Below are 21,007 nucleotides of genomic sequence, written 5' to 3'. Positions count from 1 at the left end.
TCATTATGAGAGATCAAGCCCAGGGTCAAGCTCCATGTTCAGCAGGGAGTCTGCCTCTCTCCCTCTCCCTCTTCCTCTGCCCCTCCCCCTGCTCATGCTCTCTGTCTCTCTCTTAAATAAATAAAAAAAATCTTTAAAAAATAATGTATTTCAGATACTATATAAAATGAAACTTTATTATTTTTTATTTGGATGACTTTAAACACACATAATTCAAATGTACATAAAATGTAAAAGCCTTTTAATTTAATTTCTGTGGTCTGAACCCAATGTGGACAATAAGTGGTAACTTTGACTCCTGAAGCAAAGTGAAGCATGAAGTCTGGACCTGAATAATGTTAAATATTAGATTGCTTTGCTTTGCTTAAGACTCTACTAAATAATTTGATTGATTCCCTGAGTAAAAATAAATATATAGAGTGCTAAGAGAATTGACCAGCATAAAAAATATAAAGGCCAGATTTTGTGGTCAGTATGGCAGACTGACTACATAAAATTGATGGAATTTCAACAGGATATATCCTCAATGAGAAAGAGAGACAGAGATAGAGAATGAATGAATGAGGTATCAATGAATACTTGGAAGAAAAAGTGCAGTTGGAGGACTTGTAACTAATGAGGTTAGAGGGAGTTGTAACATAGTCTAGGATGTCTAAGGAAAAGGATACAACGGAGAAAGTTTAGGTCTCAGAAAACTGGGGCTGGAGCAAAAGCCCAAAGGTGTGTGGAAATAAGAACATACAGCAAATACAGGATTTTTAAATTAAAATCTATACTTAGGTTGACCCCTAAACTCTCAGTCACAACCCTCACTGTAGGCACAGAACTCTAGGCAGTCAGAAGCTTATGCCTCCAGAAACAAGTTGGAATGTATCTTTCCGGTTTCTATTCCAAAATGCTATGGAAAAGCCTCTTCTTCTGGCTAAGATGAGTAATATGGACAATATTTACCCTTCCAACTGAGACAGCTAAAAATAAGCGGACAAAATACATGAAATAACAGTTTTTAGTATATTGAGAAAATGTTAAAAACACAGGCAGAGGGGAGAAAAAGCCACAGTAGGTGTAGAGACACAAAGATAAGGTAATAGAAGAGAAAATAAAAACTAGAATGCCATGGAGAAACAGCTTCAAAGTACCAAAAGAAAAAAAAAACTCAACTTAGAATTATGCAGTTATTTGATATTGTGTTCTATATGTCAATGAGAGAGAGATCAAATTGATTAATTGTTGTATCCAAATCTTCTCTATTCCTACTGATTTTTTGTCTGCTTGTCTATCAGTTGATAGACATGTATCAATAGACATGTGTTTAAATCTACAATCACAGTTGGCATTGTGGATTTAAATGTGATTGTGGATTTATCTATCTTTCTTTTAGTTCTGTCAATATTAGCTTTATGTATTTTAAAGCCATGTTATATGGTACATACTAATTTATTTTTTTAAACTAATTTATTTATTTTTTTGGTATATACTGATTTAAAAATGTTATACCTTCCTCTTGAATTGACCATTTTTGGGGGGTGAGGAGGGGCAGAGGCAGAGGGAGAGAGGGAATCTTAAGCAGATTTCTCACCCAGAGTGGAGCCTAACTCAGGGCTCAACTGCACAACCTTGTGTTCATGACCTGACCTGAAATCAAGAGTCAGAAGCTTAACCAACTGAGCCACCCAGGCGCTCCTTGAATTGATCTTTAATTTATGATGTGATATCCTTCTTTATCTCTTATAGTTCTTACTTTAAAACCCATTTTGTTCTTTGTGAATATAGTCACATGAGCTTTCTTTTGGTTAGTGCTTGCACAGTATATCTTGTCTTCATTCTTTTCTTTCCGATCTGCCTTCTCTCTTGGTGTCTCTTTCCCTGTACCAAGGTCTGAAAAATACCCTTAAAGAGAAAGCTGGAATGAAGGTGAGGCTTACCACATGCGCTTTCTTTCCCTCAATGCAATCCAGTGTGTACAGATAGTTGTTTGATATATCTTTCCAGATTTTAATTTTTTTGTGAGAAGGTAAGCCCCAATCCAGCTACTCAATCATAACCAGAACTGGAAATGTCTCATCTACTGTCTATCTTCCAGCATTTTTCTTTAGTTGTTTTTCCTATTCTCCTCAACCTTATGGGCTTATGTCTTCTTCCTTTCCCCATACTTTCAGAGGGAGAAGAAGTAAACATACATGTTCAATCCTGCCAGGTTTAATAAGACACTCTCATCTATTTTATGCTGAAGTTTTACCAGAAATTGGTTTCTTGCATGCTTGGTTTCTTCCCTATCCCTATTTTCCCCCACTTCCTAACCAATAGTTCCCTAAGATCATTTCCTTAATAAATACAGGTGTATTTGAGTCCTCATTTCAGCTTGTGCTTCTGGGAAACCAGGCCTAAGGTATTTTTTAAAATTTTAAAAAATATTTTATTTATTTATTCATAGACACACGCAGAGAGAGAAGCAGAGACACAGGCAGAGGCAGAGGCAGGCTCCGTGCAGGGAGCCCGAGGTGGGACTCGATTCCCGGTCACCAGGATCACACCCCAGGCTGCAGGCGGAGCCAAACTGCTGCGCCACCAGGGCTACCCCTAAGGTATTTTATTATATGGTAGTATTTACCTCTTAAATTGAAATGTATTTATATTTTATGTCCCATTTTTTCATATTAGTTTTTTTTTTTATAAATTAATTTTTATTGGTGTTCAATTTACCAACATACAGAATAACACCCAGTGCTCATCCCGTCAAGTGTACCCCTCAGTGCCCGTCACCCATTCACCCCCACCCCCCACCCTCCTCCCCCTCCACCACCCCTAGTTCATTTCCCAGAGTTAGAAGTCTTTATGTTCTGTCTCCCTTTCTGGTATTTCTCACACATTTCTTCTCCCTTCCCTTATATTCCCTTTCACTATTATTCATATTCCCCAAATGAATGAGAACATACACTGTTTGTCCTTCTCCGGTTACTGTGGCCAAGTTCAAAAAGGGTGTTGCCTGAGTTCTCCTCTGGGATTTTGATGGAATCTTGTCTCACATTTAGATCTTTCATCTATTTTGAGTTTATCTTTGTGTATGGTGCAAGAGAGTGGTCCAGTTTCATTCTTCTGCATGTGGATGTCCAATTTTCCCAGCACCATTTATTGAAGAGACTGTCTTTCTTCCAGTGGATCGTCTTTCCTCCTTTATCGTATATTAGTTGAGCATAAAGTTCAGGGTCCACTTCTGGGTTCTCTGTTCTGTTCCATTGATCTATGTGTCTGTTTTTGTGCCAGTACCACACTGTCTTGATGAACACAGCTTTGTAGTACAACCTGAAATCTGGCATTGTGATGCCCCCAGATATGGTTTTCTTTTTTTAAAATTCCCCTGGCTGTTTGGGGTCTTTTCTGATTCCACACAAATCTTAAAATAATTTGTTCTAAGTCTCTGAAGAAAGTCCATGGTATTTTGATAGGGATTGCATTATACGTGTAAATTGCCCTGGGTAACATTGACATTTTCACAATATTAATTCTGCCAATCCATGAGCATGGAATATTTTTCCATCTCTTTGTGTCTTCCTCAATTTCTTTCAGAAGTGTTCTGTAGTTTTTAGGGTATATTTTGAGAACCATTTGAATGGTAAATGGTTCTCCAACCTTTTATTTTCAGGTTGTAGGTGTCCTTCTGTCTAAAATGAGTCTCTTGTAGACAGCAAATAGATGGGTCCTGTTTTTTTATCCAGTCTGAAACTCTGCGCCTTTTGATGGGGTCATTAAGCCCATTCACGTTCAGAATTACTTGAACTTCTTCTTAAAGGGGAGTTTTAAGAGTCCCCCTTAAAATTTCTTGCAGAGCTGGTTTGGAGGTCACATATTCTTTCAGTTCCTGCCTGTCTTGGAAGGAAGCTCTTTATCTCTCCTTCCATTTTGAATGAGAGCCTTGCTGGATAAAGTATTCTTGGTTGCATGTTCTTCTCATTTAGGACCCTGAATATATCCTGCCAGCCCTTTCTGGCCTGCCAGGTCTCTGTGGAGAGGTCTGCTGTTACCCTAATATTCCTCCCCATGAAAGTCAGGGACTTCTTGTCTCTTGCTGCTTTAAGGATCTTCTCTTTATCTTTGGAATTTGCAAGCTTCACTATTAGATGTCGAGGTGTTGAACGGTTTTTATTGATTTTAGGGGGGGATCTCTCTATTTCCTGGATCTGAATGCCTGTTTCCCTTCCCAGATTGGGAAAGTTTTCAGCTAGGATTTGTTCAAATACATATTCTGGCCCTCTGTCCCTTTCGGCGCCCTCGGGAACCCCAATTAAACGTAGGTTTTTCTTCCTTAGAGTGTCATTTATTTGCCTTAATCTGTCTTCATGGTTCTTTAATTGTTTATCTCTTTTTTCCTCAGTTTCCCTCTTTGCCATTAACTTGTCTTCTATGTCTCTCACTCGTTCTTCCACCTCGTTAACCCTCGTCGTTAGGACTTCTAGTTTGGATTGCATCTCATTCAATTGATTTTTAATTTCTGCCTGATTGGATCTAAATTCTGCAGTCATGAAGTCTCGTGAGGCCTTAATGCTTTTTTCTAGAGCCACCAGTAGCTGTAGAATAGTGCTTCTGAATTGGCTTTCTGACATTGAAGTGTAATCCAGATTTTGTAACTCTGTGGGACAGAGGGCTGTTTCTGATTCTTTCTTTTGAGGTGAGGTTTTCCTTCTAGTCATTTTGCTCAGTGCAGAGTGGCCAAAAACAAGTTGTATTGGAACACGGGGGAGTATCACTGGTCCCTCTAGCTGGTCTTCTGGGGGAGGGGCCTGTTGCGCTGATTCTCAGGTGTTAGCACTTGGGGGAGCTGCTCTGCCCCTGCCTGCTGCCGGGCTCAGCGGGGGTTGTTTACCCCGTGGGGCCCCAGGAGGAACAGTCGCAGTTGCTATGGCAACTCTGGAAGCCTGGATTCAGCCTCCGCAGGAACTACGGGGCTCGGGGCTCTCGGTTCTCCGTCCGCAGGGCCTGGAGGCTCCGGGCGGGGCCACTGATCTGCTCAGCTCGAGGCAGGAACGTCCTCGCTGTCTCGGGCCCTCCCGGCCTCTGCCTGTCCCGGGGAGGCCGGATCCTGGGCTGTGTCCCGGCGCCCTGTGCTCCGGGGCCTGCGCTGGTGGATTCGCGCTCCCGCCCCGCAGCCCCCTCCCTGGAGCCGCCGCCCGAGCCCCTCCGAGCTGCTCCGGTCGGTCCCCGCCGTGCGCGCTGCAGCCCTTAGGGAGCTCGGAGCACTCTCCTGCGCTCGCAGGTGCCTGTTAGTGTCCCAGGGAGCCCGAGGGCATCCCCGCCCTCCTGGGTCCTGCTCCAACTCCCTGCGAGCCCCTTTCCTCCCGCCCGGGAAGGTTGGTGCAGCTCCTGCTCCTCCGGGACGGGGCTCTCCTGTCCTGGGGACACTCGCCCTGGCCTCAGCCCGGCTCCTCGCGGGGCCCCTCCCCCTTGGAGGCCTTTTGTGTCTTTATTTCTTTTTCCCCGTCTTCCTACCTTGATAGAAGCGCGAACTTTTCTCACTGTAGCATTCCAGCTGGTCTCTCTTTACATCTCAGGCCGAATTCGTAAATTTTCAGGATGGTTTGAAGGTTATCTAGGTAATTTGGTGGGGACAGGTGATTTGGGGACCCTGCTCTTCCGCCATCTTGCCCCTCCCCCCTTTCATATTAGTTTTAATCAATTTTTGCTGACATGTATTTTCCCTTTTTTATACTTTACTGTTTCTCAATTTACTGATATTAACATGTAAAGATTTGTCTAAATGCATTTATGCTGATTACAATGTGGCTGAATTCCCCTTTTCTCCACCTCTGTCCCTTTCCTTTATTTTATGAGTGACACTGGGAGGGTCAGCAAATATGGCACATACTACAAATGGGTCTATCTCCTATTTTTGTAAATATTTTTATTGAAACACAGCCATTTACGTAGCGTCATTGGCTGCTTTCATGGTGCAACAGCAGAGCTGGGTAGCTGTGACAGATCACAGGCTTGGGGTATCTAAATATTTACCATCTGGCCCTTTACAGTAAAGGATTGCTGACTCCAGAAGTACAGGGAAGGAAGCATCTATAGCCTGAGGGCATGGGGTGGGCTGAGTAAAGTATTGGTACTTTACTGAGATTTTACTCAGCTAGGTCTGTGTGCAGCCTCTATTGGCCAAACCAGGATCTGTTCTCTTTTGTAGTTTAGTTAAAGGTCTTCATCTGGGTTAACTTCATAATGTCTGTGATATCCCTTTACATCCAGGGATAAACTTGGGCTTCAGATCCTCCTCCACTTCTAGTTGGATTTGGAAATATGGGACTTTTTGCCACTTTTAAGGAGAGGCAGCACCACCTGTGGTCTTATCTTGTATTCAGGCATCTGTTGTTTCTACTCTAAAATTGCTGACAGGGATGTGATAAGTGGGGTTGACTCCCTTCGTGAGCACCTTTAAGGCAAGGAGGACTTTTCCAAGGCTGACACTAAGGGTTCTGGGTTCTGCCTCTCCTTGCTCTTGCAACTGCCTCAAGTCAATTTTTTATTTCTGAAGGGATGGCTTTCCTATTTTTATAAAGATTTCTGTGTCACCAACTCTCCTTTGGTAAGATTTTTCAGGTTTTTGTTTTCCTAAGTTCTCCCTCTTAAAGAATATTAAGGAAGTGAGTAATAGGAGCTTTCTAGAGCCCACACCATGCTCCTTAAAAGAGCCTGGTATTTTCTATTTGTATTTTTCCTTCTTTTTCTCAGACCTAGCTGAGAAAAATCTCTTCCAATACTTTACTCAGCCCACCCCATGCCCTCAGGCTATAGATGCTTCCTTCTCTGTACCTCAGGGGTCAGCAAAACTTTTGTGTAATTGTATTTATTTTTTTATTGGTGTAAAAATACACCAACCCCTGTGTGGTGTATTTTTCTGTTTTTTTTTCTTTAATCTATTTGTGTGCTTATCTTAGATTATGCAGACATGAAATTTTGAGATCCAGTTTTTCTCTGCCATCCAAAACTGGAAGATTGTATATTGGCTTCAGAATATGGTTAGTGAAAAGCTGACCATTTGCAAAAAAAAACTCTTCTGTATTTACTTCCCACTTAGGTGAAGGATTTGCAAATGGAATAGCTAACCACAAGGGGGCGTGTTTCTTTTGATTTTCATTTCTTTGAATAAACTAATGTATACCTAGTGTATCCTGGTTTTCGTGTTTTCATTGAAAACGACCAACGAATAAAATTACACAAGAAAAATGTGTTATTTTGTAAATAATTTCATTCAATTGCAAAACGCATCAACAATATTTTGCATACCTACAAGGTACAAGGCACTCTGGCAAGCTCTTATTCTTTGGGCAACCTGTTAAAATGAGTAATTCTGGATGAGAGTTTATGCTGAGCTAGTTTAAAAATAACAAACTGTTGTATTATCCATTTTTTAAGTGAGGAGTTCAAATACCACCAATAATATATTAAAGACATTAGCCATGTGTCTACAGATTTCACACCACACAGTTGAGATTTCCTCAGAGAGAGAGATTTTCACTTTTCTCAAGTTCGACTACACTTAATAATAAGGGCCTGCATATGGACTGAGACTTGAAATCTGTTCCTTCCATTTGTTAACATAGTATATGAGTATAATCTTCAACTTGCCTAAAGTCACTTAAGTAAGTAGTATTTCATGGAGAGTTCCTAATAATGGGGTAAAATACTAGATACTATTTAATAGCTGAAAAACTATGGCAGAAAATATTTGGGAAAAGTAAGGAATTTATTATATCACACAATTAAAAAGTCCATAGATAAGGCTTCACTGGATTCCTTTTTAGACTTATTTGTGCTCAAGCTCCTCAAAATGGCCCAGAGTAGATTCAGAATCTTATCTTCAAAAGCGCATGTGTGTGTGTACACATGTGTATGCGTGTGTGTCTTTGTGTGTAGCTTTCTACTGAAAGTAAAAATCCACTTTGGCTTTCAGGACCTCCCAGGTTCCCTTTATTCTTTTCAAAATCATCTCACCAGGCTTGCTTTCCTACTTGCTCTCTTATTTTTATTTTTATTTTTACTATTTACATTCAGCCACACTGACCTCTCTTAATCCTTCAAACATCTGAGTCTTTCCTACCCAAAGCCAGGTTGCCTCTTCCTGCAGCACTGCACAAGTCTGGCTCCTCTCATCCTTCAGATCTCAGCTCAGGTCAGGCGATGTTCATTTCCCCCTGCACAAACCTGTATCCTGCTCCTTCTCTACCCAATTCCTTCTAAGCATTCATCACAAACTGTTCTTATTTGTTGCTGTTGTTGTTTTACATATAGTGTCTTCCAAACTAGAATGTAAGTTCCATGAGGCAAGGACCTTGCTTTTCTAGTTCACAGATGTGTCCCTGGTGCTTAAATAACAATGAATACTCAATAAATATTTATAGAATAAACAAGTGATTTCTAAAAATCAAGCAGCGCAGAAACTTTCAAAGAAAAAAGCAAAAATGTTTTTTAAATCATCTATAATTCCATTACCTAGATATGGTAACAATTATCATTTGGTGAATGTTATTGCATGCCTTTTCTCTGGGCATTAAAGTTATATAGATATAATTTTTAAATGCAATTATGCTTTGTACTATTTTTCTTTTTTAGATCTTTCTTTTTACTTGAATTTAACAACAAAATAATTGAAGGAATTACAAATCATCAGATTATTTATTCATAAGACATAGCTGCCCCTAAAAGATCCTTCTAAAATTAAGAAACAAGATTATGAAAAAATACTAAGAGGCTTGAGTTGTATTTTGTAACTACATGTTCCAATTTGGGGCAGTTTCTATAACCATTTTTTATTATTTCAATGTTATTTTACATTTTATTCCATAACCATAATCCCACAACTGTCTTTGTTTTATAAAAATTTAAATGGATTAAAATCTCATCTTCAGTTTCTTTGTTTTTACCATTAACTTCTTTATTACTGAGTTTTTAGTTTGATTACTCTGATTGACTGGATTTTTGTCTGACAACATTTTATAAGAAGGGCTCTCGAATATTGCATTTTTTGAGGTTTTGCAGATTTATGAGTATATTAGGCATTGGCCTTTTACAACACCCCCTTGGCAAATGTTACACCCAATGTAACATTTTGGGTCATGCCTTTGTTCTTAGTCGCTTTTAGATATTGCACCATCCTCTGGCATTAGATCTCACAGAGAAGTCTAAGGCTGTTGTCACCATTCCCCTGCTTTCCTGTTTGTGAATATAATTCCTTATCCTTGATGTTAAGCAACTTTACAAAAATATATGTCAGTGTTAGTCAATTCTTGTCCATTTTTCTTGCCACGGGCTACTACCTGGTATCTAGCCTCATTTCCAATACTTCCTTGCAGGGGTCAAGTCTACTCTGCCAACTATTTGCCCTTCTGTGACCTCATAATGCTGCTTGATTCCCCGCTAGCTTGGCACACCTTAGTGAAATTCCTTCATCCCTACCCTCACTCTGACATCCACTGCTCCTCAATCTAGCGGATTTAGCTCAAGCATGCTTCTATGAAGACATCCTATACTCCTCAGGGGAGCAGCCACCTTTCCCTTACCACTTGCATGAAATGTCACATGTGCCTCTAGTATCGCATGTTAGTACACTGACTTAACATTTATGGTTTACGACCGTCTCCCAATCAGCATTGAGTTCCAAGGGGAAGCGTGCCTGGCTTATATCCACAAAACTGTGTAAGCAATTGTTTTTTAATTTTTTTTTATTTATTTATGATAGTCACACACACACACACACACACAGAGAGAGAGAGAGAGAGAGAGAGAGAGAGAAGCAGAGACACAGGCAGAGGGAGAAGCAGGCTCCATGCACCGGGAGCCCGACGTGGGACTCGATCCCGGGTCTCCAGGATCGCGCCCCGGGCCAAAGGCAGGCGCTAACCCCCTGCGCCACCCAGGGATCCCTATAAGCAACTTAAAACAGAGTTCTTGTTCATAAAAAGTTGGAAATGCTGGGTGGATAGATTAGCAATCGGACAAATTCCTGAGCAGCTAGTAAACCGGGAAACTGTAAATCTGACACCGTGCGAACACTCTGAGAAGCCCGGTGCTCGGCCTTTAAGGGACGTCGACCCTACACGGGACGTCAAGGGCAAGCCTGCAGGTGAGCAAGCGGCAGAGCCGAACGCAGGTGACAGGCAGGTGTCCCCTCTCCCGCACGTCGTCCTCGCCTCTAAGAAGGCGGGCGCGAGCGGCCAGGCCTCCCCGCAGCCCGTGATACCTAGAGCGGGAGCTCCCGCCGCGCCCCGCCCGCGAAGGGATCCTGAACCCTGCGCGGAGCAGGCGCGCAGCCGGTAGCCCCCGCAGCTGCCACCCGGCGCGGAGCGCGGCGGGGCGGGGCCAGCTCTGCGCAGGCCCCGTGAGGGAGCGGGCGGAAGAGGCCGTGAGGCTGCGCCTGCGCACTCCGCCGACCTTGCTCCGCCTCCGCGGCCGGGACACCCGAGCGGGGGCCGCGGCGGGATGGTGTTGCGGTGTCAGGTAAGGGCGGCGCGCCCTCGCGGTCGCATCGGCCCCCCCTTTCCTCCGCTCCACAGACCCGGCCTTGCTCCGAGGCGACTTTCGTCGAGCCTTACGTCCGCGCCCGGCGCCCCCAGCGTCGCCCTTGGGGGCTGCCCCAACCAGGAGGTCGGGGCCCCGCTGCGAGCTCGGGGTCTCCGAGGTGACGGCCGCCAAGGCCTCGGAGGGCGCCCTCGCCCTCGCCCTCGCCCTCGCCCTCGCCCTCGCCCTCGCCCCGGTGCTTCTCTGGTTCTGCGTTTTGGCAAAGACCGTTTCCAAGCCCATGCATTTAACTCCCGAGTCCCCGTGAAGAAAAGGGGCTTCCTGGATACGCTTGCAAACTCTTGATTATGTGCAGACCCCTTGACTGTTTGGTAGAGAATGATTTGCACGGCGAGTGACAGGAGGGTTAGTTTACCTGCCCGGATTTCTTAGGTCCCAGGCTGACGGAATAGGTGTGTTCTAGGAAATACCAGTTGAACCTGTTCTCAAGCCCACCTGCCTTTGCAAACGTTAGGGTTCGTATGTTGCATAACCGAGTCCTCGGCAGCCGGGTTCCTTGTGATGTGGACAGGAATCAAAGGTCCTGTGACAGCCGTGAGACACGTGTCCTCTCTCTCTCTCTCTTTGGTTATTGTATTTGTGTAATTTCTCTCTGAACTCAGACATTAGTTCCCTGCTTAAGTGTTTATAAAAGGTGCTGTCATTTTGTGTCAAGAACAGCTTCGTGGTCCTTAAGAAGATACCGTTAAGGTTCTGTTGTGGCAGGCTTGGAGATCAGTCTGAATTGTGCTCGAATCAAAGAGCTTTCAAAATTTGAACTTGCAGTTATACCGACTTTTTGTGGGTGATTTAATTATCTCTAACTCATAAAATTTGCCTTTGATTAAAGTAATTGGAAAGAAGGACGCCTGCAGTGGCTCAGTGGTGGAGCACCTGCCTTGGGCTCAGGGCCCTGACCCTGGAGTCCCAGGATGGAGTCCAGCATCGGGGTCCCCAGGGGGAGCCTGCTTCTCCCTCTGTGTGTCTCTGCCTCTCTCTCTCTGCGTGTCTCATGAATAAATAAATAAAATCTTTCACAAAAATAAATAAAAAGTAATTGGAAAGAAAGAGAGCCCACCCAGACAGATAAGGTCTATTACTGTTATCGTTAAAGGCATTTTCTCTCCTTTTCAGGTTGAAGTGTTGTATTTTGCAAAAAGTGCTGAAATAGCAGGGATTCGCTCCGAGACCATTTCTGTTCCACAAGAAATAAAAGCATTGCAGCTGTGGAATGAGATAGAAGCACGACATCCTGGGTAGTTAAAATTTTGTAGAATGCATATGATTAACACTTTTTAAACATTGAAAAGTGTGGAAATGATTAGAGGAAAAAAAGCTGATTTTTATTTCCGTGCTTAATGTCAAAAAGGGTCAGACATTTTTCTGGAACTAATAAATTCTGGTGTCTAAAAATACACAATGTCCTAAAGAAGGCTAAAGATATTTTACTAAGAAAAACTACAGTGAGCTGGAATACTGTCAAAGGGACATGGTTGTATTTGCTTTTATAATTTACAAAATACTGAAAATGTGGGTTCCACATTTTTATAACATTAAATGAAATTGTTATAAATTAGGTTGAAGACCTGTCCTTTAAATTTTATGTTCTGCCCCTTCTTTAGAGAACTCAAACTAGGAATTTCTAAGATTAACAGAAAAATGAAAGCTCACAAACCTTAGCTACTACTGCTGAATTGAGTTTTCATAATATTTGATTTTTTCTGGTTCTTGAAAATCTTTAATTTGCTGCTACTGTTCCTACCTCAAGACCTTTTTGCAACAAGGTATAATTATGACTTATTTGAAGGGGTTCCAGGAATATTAATTGTGTCACTTAACTCAGTATAGATTTGGAAGTCTTAGTGCATCATAAAAGATACTCCACAGTGTTGGTTTAAAGGGAAAACTATTTCTTGATTTCATATGTTTTAAGCTTTTTTTTTTTTTTTTTTTAAGAGAGAGTGAGTGTGGGGAAGGGCAGAAAGAGAGGGAAAGAGAATCTTAAGCAGGTTCTGTGCTCATCATGGAGCCTGATTTGAAGCTGGATCTCACAACCCTGATATCATGACCTGAGTGGAAATTAAGAGTCAGTCGAGTGGTTAATGGACTGAGCCAACCAGCTGCCCCTTTGAGTTGCTCTTAAAGTACCCTGATAATCCATGAAATAAGGTGGGGGCTCTGTCCTGCTTTATTTTTAACCTTTTACCTATTGGGAAACACCTGGTCTTGTGGGAAAATTCTGAGATATACTTAGTTTGGTTGTAGGCTGAGAAGACTTCCTGGGGAGGGCATGTACTGATTAGGAAATTTCTCTTTCTCTCTCTCTCTCTCTCTCTCTCTCTCTCTCTCTCTCTCTCTCCCCCCCGTTCTCTTTTTCTTGACCCAATCTGAATATTGCATAGTCTAGACTTTTTTTTTTTTTTTTTAGGATGGGAGAGTTGTTTGTTTAAATCCCCAAACATAAATCTTATTAAAGAGTTGTTAGCAGTTTACTGTGTTCTTTGTGGTGAATAAATATGTTCTTCAGGGGATATGTATTTTCTCTGCATAATATAAGTTGGTTTAATTAGTAACTTTGCAGATGGCACTTCATGAAGTAATGTAATATTTAATGTATTTTTAGTTGTAGCTGAAGAGATTTGAGGTCTAAACACAACATTGATACTTCTAATTATACTTTTTCCCCTTTAGATTGGCTGATGTCAGAAATCAGGTGATATTTGCCGTCCGTCAAGAATATGTCGAGCTTGGAGATCAGCTCCTCCACCTTCAGTCAGGAGATGAAATTGCCATCATCCCCCCCATTAGTGGAGGGTAGTGCTCTGGAGCCATTTAGGTGTGTGAGGTATATTTTCTTAATTTTGTGGAAGTGGATCACATAGGTGACAAGTTGTGTATGATTTGCTTTAAGTATATGCTTTTTGTAAGTCTGCACCAGTAGTTATTGCTATAATAGAAGAATTGATGCAGACACACTTAACACGTATCTGCGTATTACCTCTACTTCTGTTCTCTTGTAAGCAGTTTAGTTTTATGTCAGTTTGACATGTTCATTCTCTCCACTTAAAATGATTTATTGAAATTTTATTTTGTGTCAGTCATAGTGCTGAATGCTGGAGTATTAATATTCCTATTTTGCAGAAAGGAAAACAAATTCGAGAAAAGACTTGTTTATGATCACACAGCTAATAAGTGGCAGAGCCAATGTTTGAATTCAGATTATTGGATTCTCTGTACTTTCTCACAAATATGTTTGTTAATACAGGATAAAAGCTCTCCTGGGCACAGAGAAATATAGAAAAATTACACAGCCAGGAAGTAAAAAAGATCACTGTGCCTAACAAGAAAGTTACCATTTTCCAGGTATGAAGAAATAGGTAGCTCTGGGATCCATGACATCTTCCCAAACAGCATAGTTTTTATCTAAGGGTATCTCTTGGTATAGTCTGGAGAGATAGAATAAGGCTTAATTTACTGTCAACTGAACAACATATCATGTAGAAATTAATTATTATCCCTAATTGAAAAGTTAAGAATGAACGAAAACTTTTTTTTTTTTTTAAGAATGAACGAAAACTTTCTTAATGTTATAGGGCTTTTCTCCCAAATCAAGAGTAAATACTATACTCAATGATAAAACCTTGGTTTCATTGAAGAAAGGAACATATAAGGTTGCCAGTTTGTTTTTTTCACTTGTTTTTTTTTCTCTAGTCTGCTGGAGGGCAGTGGCCCCAAAAGTAAAGAATATATATTGAGAAGCAAATTGCCCATCATACTGATAAATACTGGATCTTTGTTAGTCCTACAATTTGGAAATAAGTGTTTCTTTTAGATACGTATCTCAGTTTTACTGGAAAACTGGTGACCATATCATCACCATGATTTTAGAAAAAGGCCATTTTTTTGAGTTTGGAATTTATTCAGAAAATAGTATGCTACCATTAAAGGTGTGTGTGTGTGTGTGTGTGTGTGAGAGAGAGAGAGAGAGAGAGAGAGAGAGAGAGAGAGAGAGGATTAAAGGTGTTCTTTGGAAAGATTAGGAAGATTACTCAACTGCGTTATGTATTGTTAGTGTTTGACAGGATTTGTAACGTGGTTTTAGAATCCATGTCCTTATAGAATCAAGTTGTGGAATTTGGTATGGTTTGAAGTTCATAAACCATAGACCACATTTGGATTACCTGTTATTATAAGAAACTCAGGTGGTGTGTACAGAAGATTGAAACATCCTATAATCTGGTGCAATGTGAATATTTATGCTTTTCTTTCTTTTTAGTAGCTGGAAGCATAGGGAAGAGAACGTTGGATTGGAATCACCTTGGATGAGTCCTTAACTGCTCTGAGCCTTCTTTCTCTTGTCTTTCAATGTGAATGAAATCTTGCAGGATTTATGATTATATACAGACTCCTCATCCTGCTCGGTCCAACCTGCGTGCCCAGTCTCAGTCCATCTGTTTTCTCCCTCGAGCCCTGAGTTCCAGCCTCCCTGTAGGTTCTGGAGCACACTTCTGTCTTTCCTGTCCCAGAGGCTTTCTATTTGCTATTCCCTCTGTGCCAGAGATCACAGGCCTGTTCCCCTGTTTTTTTTTTTTTTTTTTGTTTTGTTTTTTTTCAGTACTGCTCTTTTATCTTTCAGTTCTCACCTCTAAATACTATCTCTTGAGACAGGTGTTCCCTGAGCCTCTTATACAACCCCTCCCCTAGCACCCATGCTCTGTCTCTGAACGCTGTTTATTTTGATAATTACTCCTATTTATAATTTTTCTTTATTGCTTTGCTTCTCCCATTCCTGTGTAGGTACCCTGAGGGCAGGAGCTAGATTTTTTTGTTCCCTGGTCCTTGTCTAGTGCATGGGGTTGTTCTCTTAGTGAGTATATAATAATAGATGCATGATGAAGGAAATGAGAAGTGCAAGGCAAAGGGCTTTGTATGGCATCTGGTGGTAGGCACACCGTTCATTTTCTTATTTCCTCACTTAACTGGGATTATGTCCAGTATGAAATAAGCCCAGTTCCTGTGGAGTCACCATGGTTTCTGTTCTCCCTCTCTCCTTTTTGGATAAAGAAAAAGGCAGTTCCTAGGTTTGGTGCATGGACATGAAGTGGTTAGAGGTAATGTGCATGGAGATTTTGATGTCTGACCCATATCATGCTGGAAGATAAGAGCAGCAGTTCAAAAATTTGGCATAAAGTGGCATATGAGATAGATTATATTTTAAGTGATCATGTTAATGGTAAATTTCTCTTTATATCCTGTTTGATTCATTAGGGATATTTACAAATATGCTGAGTTTTGCTAAAATTTTACACCTGCTTATTTTTATCATTCTCTCAGGTCTAATGTACAAAAAACAGAAATTGAAACATAATCTGTACTTTGGGTGTTTGCCTATAGTACTATTGTTAAGGTTTATTATTATCTTCTAGGAAAGATCAGAATGAAATTGAAGAGAAACCTAAAGATATAATAAAATTCACTCCTGAGAAACTCTCCGTAGATGAAGTCTCACAGTTGGTGATTTCTCCACTCTGTGGTGCAGTCTCCCTATTTGTAGGTGAGTTGTCATTTTCACAGCATCTGTAGACTGCACAAGACAGGAAAAATTAGTGTTTCCCATGTTCAGTGTTAATATAGGATTTTAAGATACTGAGAACAGTAAGCCAAGATTACCCATGGTGGTGGGTAGAAATTTTTTTAGTTCTTATTTTGTTTTAGTAATCTTCAAATTAGCATATGTTAAAGGCTTTGAAGGGCAGGATTAAAAGTCATTATTAGCAGGGAGAATTCTGTATTTTCCAAATATTGAGGGGAAATATGGTGATGATACTAACTTAATGATAATCCTAGGAGCATGTTTCCCTACCTGGTTTGTCCATTGAATATTTTTGGTATACTTGCCTAATCAGTGTCATTTTATTTCCTTATCTTTGTGATAATTATTTTTTATTTTTCTAACCAAGTTTTTGTTTTGAGAAAGTTTGATAGCAATTTTTAGACAAATTGTTATGTTCTTGTCTATTCAAAAATAATCCTCTTTTCTATTCTTATGTTACTTCTATTGTAAGGAAAAACCTTATTGTAATATTTTTCTTTTTCTTTCTGTTTTCTTTTTTAGGGACTACAAGAAACAACTTTGAAGGGAAAAAAGTCATTAGTTTAGAATATGAAGCATATCTACCGATGGCAGAAAATGAGATCAGAAAGATCTGTAGTGACATTAGGCAGAAATGGCCAGTCAAACACATAGCAGTGTTTCATAGACTTGGGTATGATTTTCTTTAGCAATTTAAAAGTTAATTGCTGCTGTTTCCCATCTTTGTACTGATTCTAGAACCTTCCATAGCAATCCTATATTACCAAGCAAGGAAGGTTTGTGAATTATTCTGGCCCAGAGTGGAAACACTGGGTGCCTCTAGGGCTGTGTGTTGCATTGTAACATTTGGAGAGTGGCTGATGCTGTAAAAAAGTCCAAATGTAAACAGACAGCAGTGCTAAAGTGCTAAAGTCCTTAAGGCTTTTTAAGAATTGTTTCATAGTCTGGACTCAGTTTGTATGACAAGTCTGTTAGTAGATTTTTTTTTTTTTAACGTAAATGCCTTTAAAGGTTATTAAATTAGTTTGCCTTTTCATACTGCTAAAAAGAGTGGAGTTCCGGGCTTCAAAAAGAACCTAACAATTGAGGCTCCATCTCTGTTATATTCCATTAGTTTGTTATTTTATCATTAATCATAATTTTATCAATTATTTTATATTTATTTCTGTTTGATATTTTAAAATCTGCATTATACTCATCATGCAGTAAGTTTGTGTCTCTGGGTATTACCTGGCACTGTGCCTTGTTTGAATCAGAATCAGTAGGCCTTTTTCTCAGTGCCCATCAGACTGGTCTAGTGGGTCAGTGCTAACAAAGTAGCTACAACCTCAGCATCCCCTCTGCTGAATGCAGTTGGGATAAATTACTGTTTTTTTTTTTTTAACTAATCTGGAAATTTATGTAAAAACAGAACTGAATGTTGTAAGAATTCTTTACTGGATTTTTTTTTTCATCTGTTCAGTAGATTACTTAACTAGATTCAAAAGAGATGGCATTTTGTTTTCTTCATTTTGTTAAAGCTTAGTTCCAGTATCAGAAGCGAGTGTTATCATTGCTGTGTCCTCGGTCCATAGAGCCTCATCCCTCCAGGCTGTGAGCTATGCCATTGATACTTTAAAAGCCAAGGTGCCCATATGGAAAAAGGTAAGAGAACATCTAATGTTGCCATTTGAACGTGATTTTTCTCATAGATTTTTAAAAGATAAGGAGTAAGGTTACGTATAGAACTTGTATTCATGGGTCTTCCCTGACTGTATAGAATCATGTTCTTTTTATCTGTGAAATAAGCTGTTTATGTAATGTCTCCTTTCCAAGGTTTGCTAAACCTGAAAAGAACATGCTTCAAAGAATGCATGGCACAAATTAGGCCTCACTAGATGGTAACAACTAGATCTCCTGGTCTGGACTGTTCCATTGGTTCATGTATGAATTCATTTTCTTTGGATTAGAATTCCCTTGAATTTCTTTTGCTGACTGGGAATAATGCATGGCTATTTAGGCAATAGCTTAAAAATATTTTTCAAGGCAAAACAGCAAAGAACATTCTAGAATTTCTTTTTAGGAAAAGAAAAGGGTGGGGTATTGCCTCTTCTAAGAAAATGCATAGTGAATGGATATTAAAATATAAATAGGAAATTTTAACTCATTTTCTGCCAATACATCTGTCAAATGAGCAAATCTCTGGTTAAAGAGGACATTCTGAAGGGATGAGAAGACCCCACTCCCTAATTTCTTCCAACAACAGTGGGATTGTTCTGAATTCTCAAACTTGTGATCACACTCAAGAGTCTAGAATTACCCACAGCATTTTGGCTGGTAGCAAAACTGAGGAATGAATTGAATTAACTGCTCAGATTAGAAGGCCAGAGCAGAGGACCAGAAGGTGAGTCTTTCCCAGGAGCCTACCACCTCAGCCAGTAGTGGAGATAAGCAAATGGGACTCTAACAAAGGGCTTGTGAAATTCAGGGACCGTGTTTTCTGAATAAAAAATGAAACCCTTTCGTAGAAGGGTATACTTTGGGATTCGAATTTAGGGTATCTGAGAGAAAACTGCCTTAGTGAAGCTCAGATAGATGGTGGCTTTGCTATGAACAGAGCTGCCACAATGTTGATGGACTACCTGAGGCAGTTTCCTGACTAGAGTGAGGTATGGAGGGCATCCTACATTGAGTTGTGAGCCTGTGCAGCAGAGGTAACTTTCTTTATCAGGGAGGAGGAAAGGCTAGCTAGCTGATAGCAGATGAAGAAGGTAGGTGCCCAGGATAAGGGAGTGAGCAGGAGCTGGGACATTCTCTCATTTTTACACTTTGAGAGCTAGCTGAGCTTTCTGTTTTACTTTTCTGCCTGAGGAGGTTGAGAAGTGTGTACAGGTGTTCAGAGGAAAGTCAAATTTGGATTTCTGTCCCTCAGAAATAGAATCTGATAGGAGAGTGAGAAGAAAGAACAATACATTTTTATTCCCCTCCCTTCCAAGAATTATCTAAATTTTTGTGAGTTCTAGTCCCATCTGTACTTTGAGATCATTGGTGATCTAGGCAAGATGTAGGCAGGTGGATGGGCCCACACTCACAGAGCAGTTGTCACTAGGGTGCAGCCCAAACCTAGTTAGGAATTAGGTGTGTGGTCACTTAATTTCACACTTAGTGTAAATCCGCCTTCTGCCTATGGAAATGAGTAAATATAAGATTTTTGAATTTGGGACAAAATGATAGCCTTAATATACAGAAAAAGGCATATTTAGAAATGTTGAAGTAGTAGATGTGTTTGGAAAGAAAAAAAATGCTTAAAACTAAAGAGGTTCCATCCTCCTTGCATGACCTTGCTCAGGCTTTCCCCTGACATGGTCCCAGATGGAATTGTTTATTCTATTCTTTGGTTGTGCCTTGTCTTGTTAAGTCTTGTCTATTGTTTCTCCCACATGATTGGAAGTCCTTAAGTATAGGGAACATATTTATTTATTTTTCTACTTTCAGTGTTGGATTGTTAGAAGAGTAACAGATTTAAATAGACGTGATACTCATTTACCTGAATTCTTCAGATGTAGTTGAATTTATTAAGCCACTCTGTTTTGAACCTGTTATGGTTCTGTTTTTCAGGAAATGTATGAAGAATCATCATCATCTTGGAAAAGAAACAAAGAATGTTTTTGGGCAACTGATTAAGTCACACATTTTTTAAGAGTACTAAAATTAAATTTGGTGAACAACTGCCTTTATCACATTTTGATTTTTCTTCTCTAGAAGTTAAGATAGTTTACTGAAGCACAATGTCTTCTTATGTTACACCAGTGGGACAAAAGGGAGAAAAAAAATAAGTGGGTGTCTGGGATGAGGGTTTTTGCAGGAACCAGAGATACAGGAAACGCTGTAAGGAAAAAAACAGAAGTGTAATTTAAGGAAAAAACGGAATTGTAATTTAAATGTGAGGAAAGATGCCTGTGGTAGACATACTATGCCATGAAGTAGGAAATTCAGATTATTTATATTTTAAGTATTTTTCAGTAAGCAAAATGAAAAGGATTTTTTTTAAGTAATAGTAGATGGTCAATGAGTGAAGTATTTTGTGATTTTGTGAATATTTTAATCCTTTGGTAATGATATTGGAGTCACAATATATTTCAGTTTGTTGTGAGGAATAGTGGTCAAGAAGTCAGTACTTTGAGTCTTGACCTCAGATCCCTGAATGAACTTAATGGAGAATTTGAAAACAGATTTGATGTCTGAATCCAGCTGCTACTTCCGTTTTCTGCTGCTGGGTCTCCACTCCACTGCTCTTGGACTGCTGATGTGGCCTGCTGACAGTCCCCCCTGCTGCCATTCTTCTATCTCCCACTGAGGTCACTTCATCCTCCTTGGAGCCTTCTGAGAGCTAATTCCATCCTAGAACCCACTGTCCTCACTGTGGCCTTCAGTCTGTGATTGGGCTCCAGCCCCCACCCCACCCCCGAACCCTCTTTGCTGTGGCTGGTGTGTAACAAGTTTATTTTGTCATAGGGTCCTTACTTGTACCTTTATCTGGAATGCTCTTCCTCCAGATATTCCCAGTCTACTTCCCCACTTTATTCCAACCCCCAGTTAAATGTTATCTCCTCAGAGAGCCTTCTCTGACTATCCTATTTCAAACTGGAATCCTGTTCCCTTACTCTGCTTTCTGTCTTGCTGTGGACCTTTATGCTACCTGATATACCATATCTACGAGTTTCTTTTAGACTATGGACTTCCTGAGGTCAGGGCAATGCCTTAGCTACCACCATGCACTGAAAAGTGAGTTGGTGTTAAGAATTGTGCCCCCAATTAAATACACCTAAACACATGTAGTTGTCACGCTCACAGTTGTGTAAAGGTATCAGGCTAACTGCATGAGTG

The 21,007-nt window shown here is 40.4% G+C and overlaps 1 protein-coding gene across 2 annotated transcripts; it reads left to right on the top strand.

Annotated features, from left to right (window-relative positions):
• The first annotated feature begins 10,381 nt into the window (after positions 1-10,381).
• Positions 10,382-19,857, top strand: MOCS2 (molybdenum cofactor synthesis 2). 2 transcript variants are annotated; one of them, XM_055324999.1, is made up of 6 exons: positions 10,382-10,488; positions 13,240-13,384; positions 15,975-16,102; positions 16,664-16,814; positions 17,662-17,785; positions 19,739-19,857. In XM_055324999.1, exons 2-6 carry the CDS (start codon positions 13,287-13,289, stop codon positions 19,802-19,804), a joined length of 567 nt encoding a protein of 188 aa, XP_055180974.1. In that variant the 5' UTR covers positions 10,382-10,488; positions 13,240-13,286; the 3' UTR covers positions 19,805-19,857. The 2 variants fall into 2 exon arrangements, with proteins under 2 accessions (XP_055180974.1, XP_055180973.1); XM_055324998.1 differs by lacking the exon at positions 10,382-10,488 and adding an exon at positions 11,683-11,804.
• Positions 19,858-21,007: the final 1,150 nt, after the last annotated feature.

Source organism: Nyctereutes procyonoides, unplaced genomic scaffold, assembly GCF_905146905.1.
Source record: "Nyctereutes procyonoides isolate TBG_1078 unplaced genomic scaffold, NYPRO_anot_genome, whole genome shotgun sequence".
Taxonomy (NCBI): Eukaryota; Metazoa; Chordata; class Mammalia; order Carnivora; family Canidae; genus Nyctereutes; species Nyctereutes procyonoides.
The sequence above is the reverse complement of the archived record's forward strand: the minus strand, read 5'-3'. Positions and strand labels throughout refer to the sequence as shown.

Excerpts from the sequence above, each read along its gene's own strand:
- MOCS2 (XM_055324999.1), top strand. The coding sequence starts at position 13,287 with ATGTCGAGCTTGGAGATCAGCTCCTCCACCTTCAGTCAGGAGATGAAA. Across the intron at positions 16,103-16,663 it reads TGCAGTCTCCCTATTTGTAG|GGACTACAAGAAACAACTTT; the intron begins GTGAGTTGTCAT and ends TTTCTTTTTTAG. Across the intron at positions 16,815-17,661 it reads GCAGTGTTTCATAGACTTGG|CTTAGTTCCAGTATCAGAAG; the intron begins GTATGATTTTCT and ends ATTTTGTTAAAG.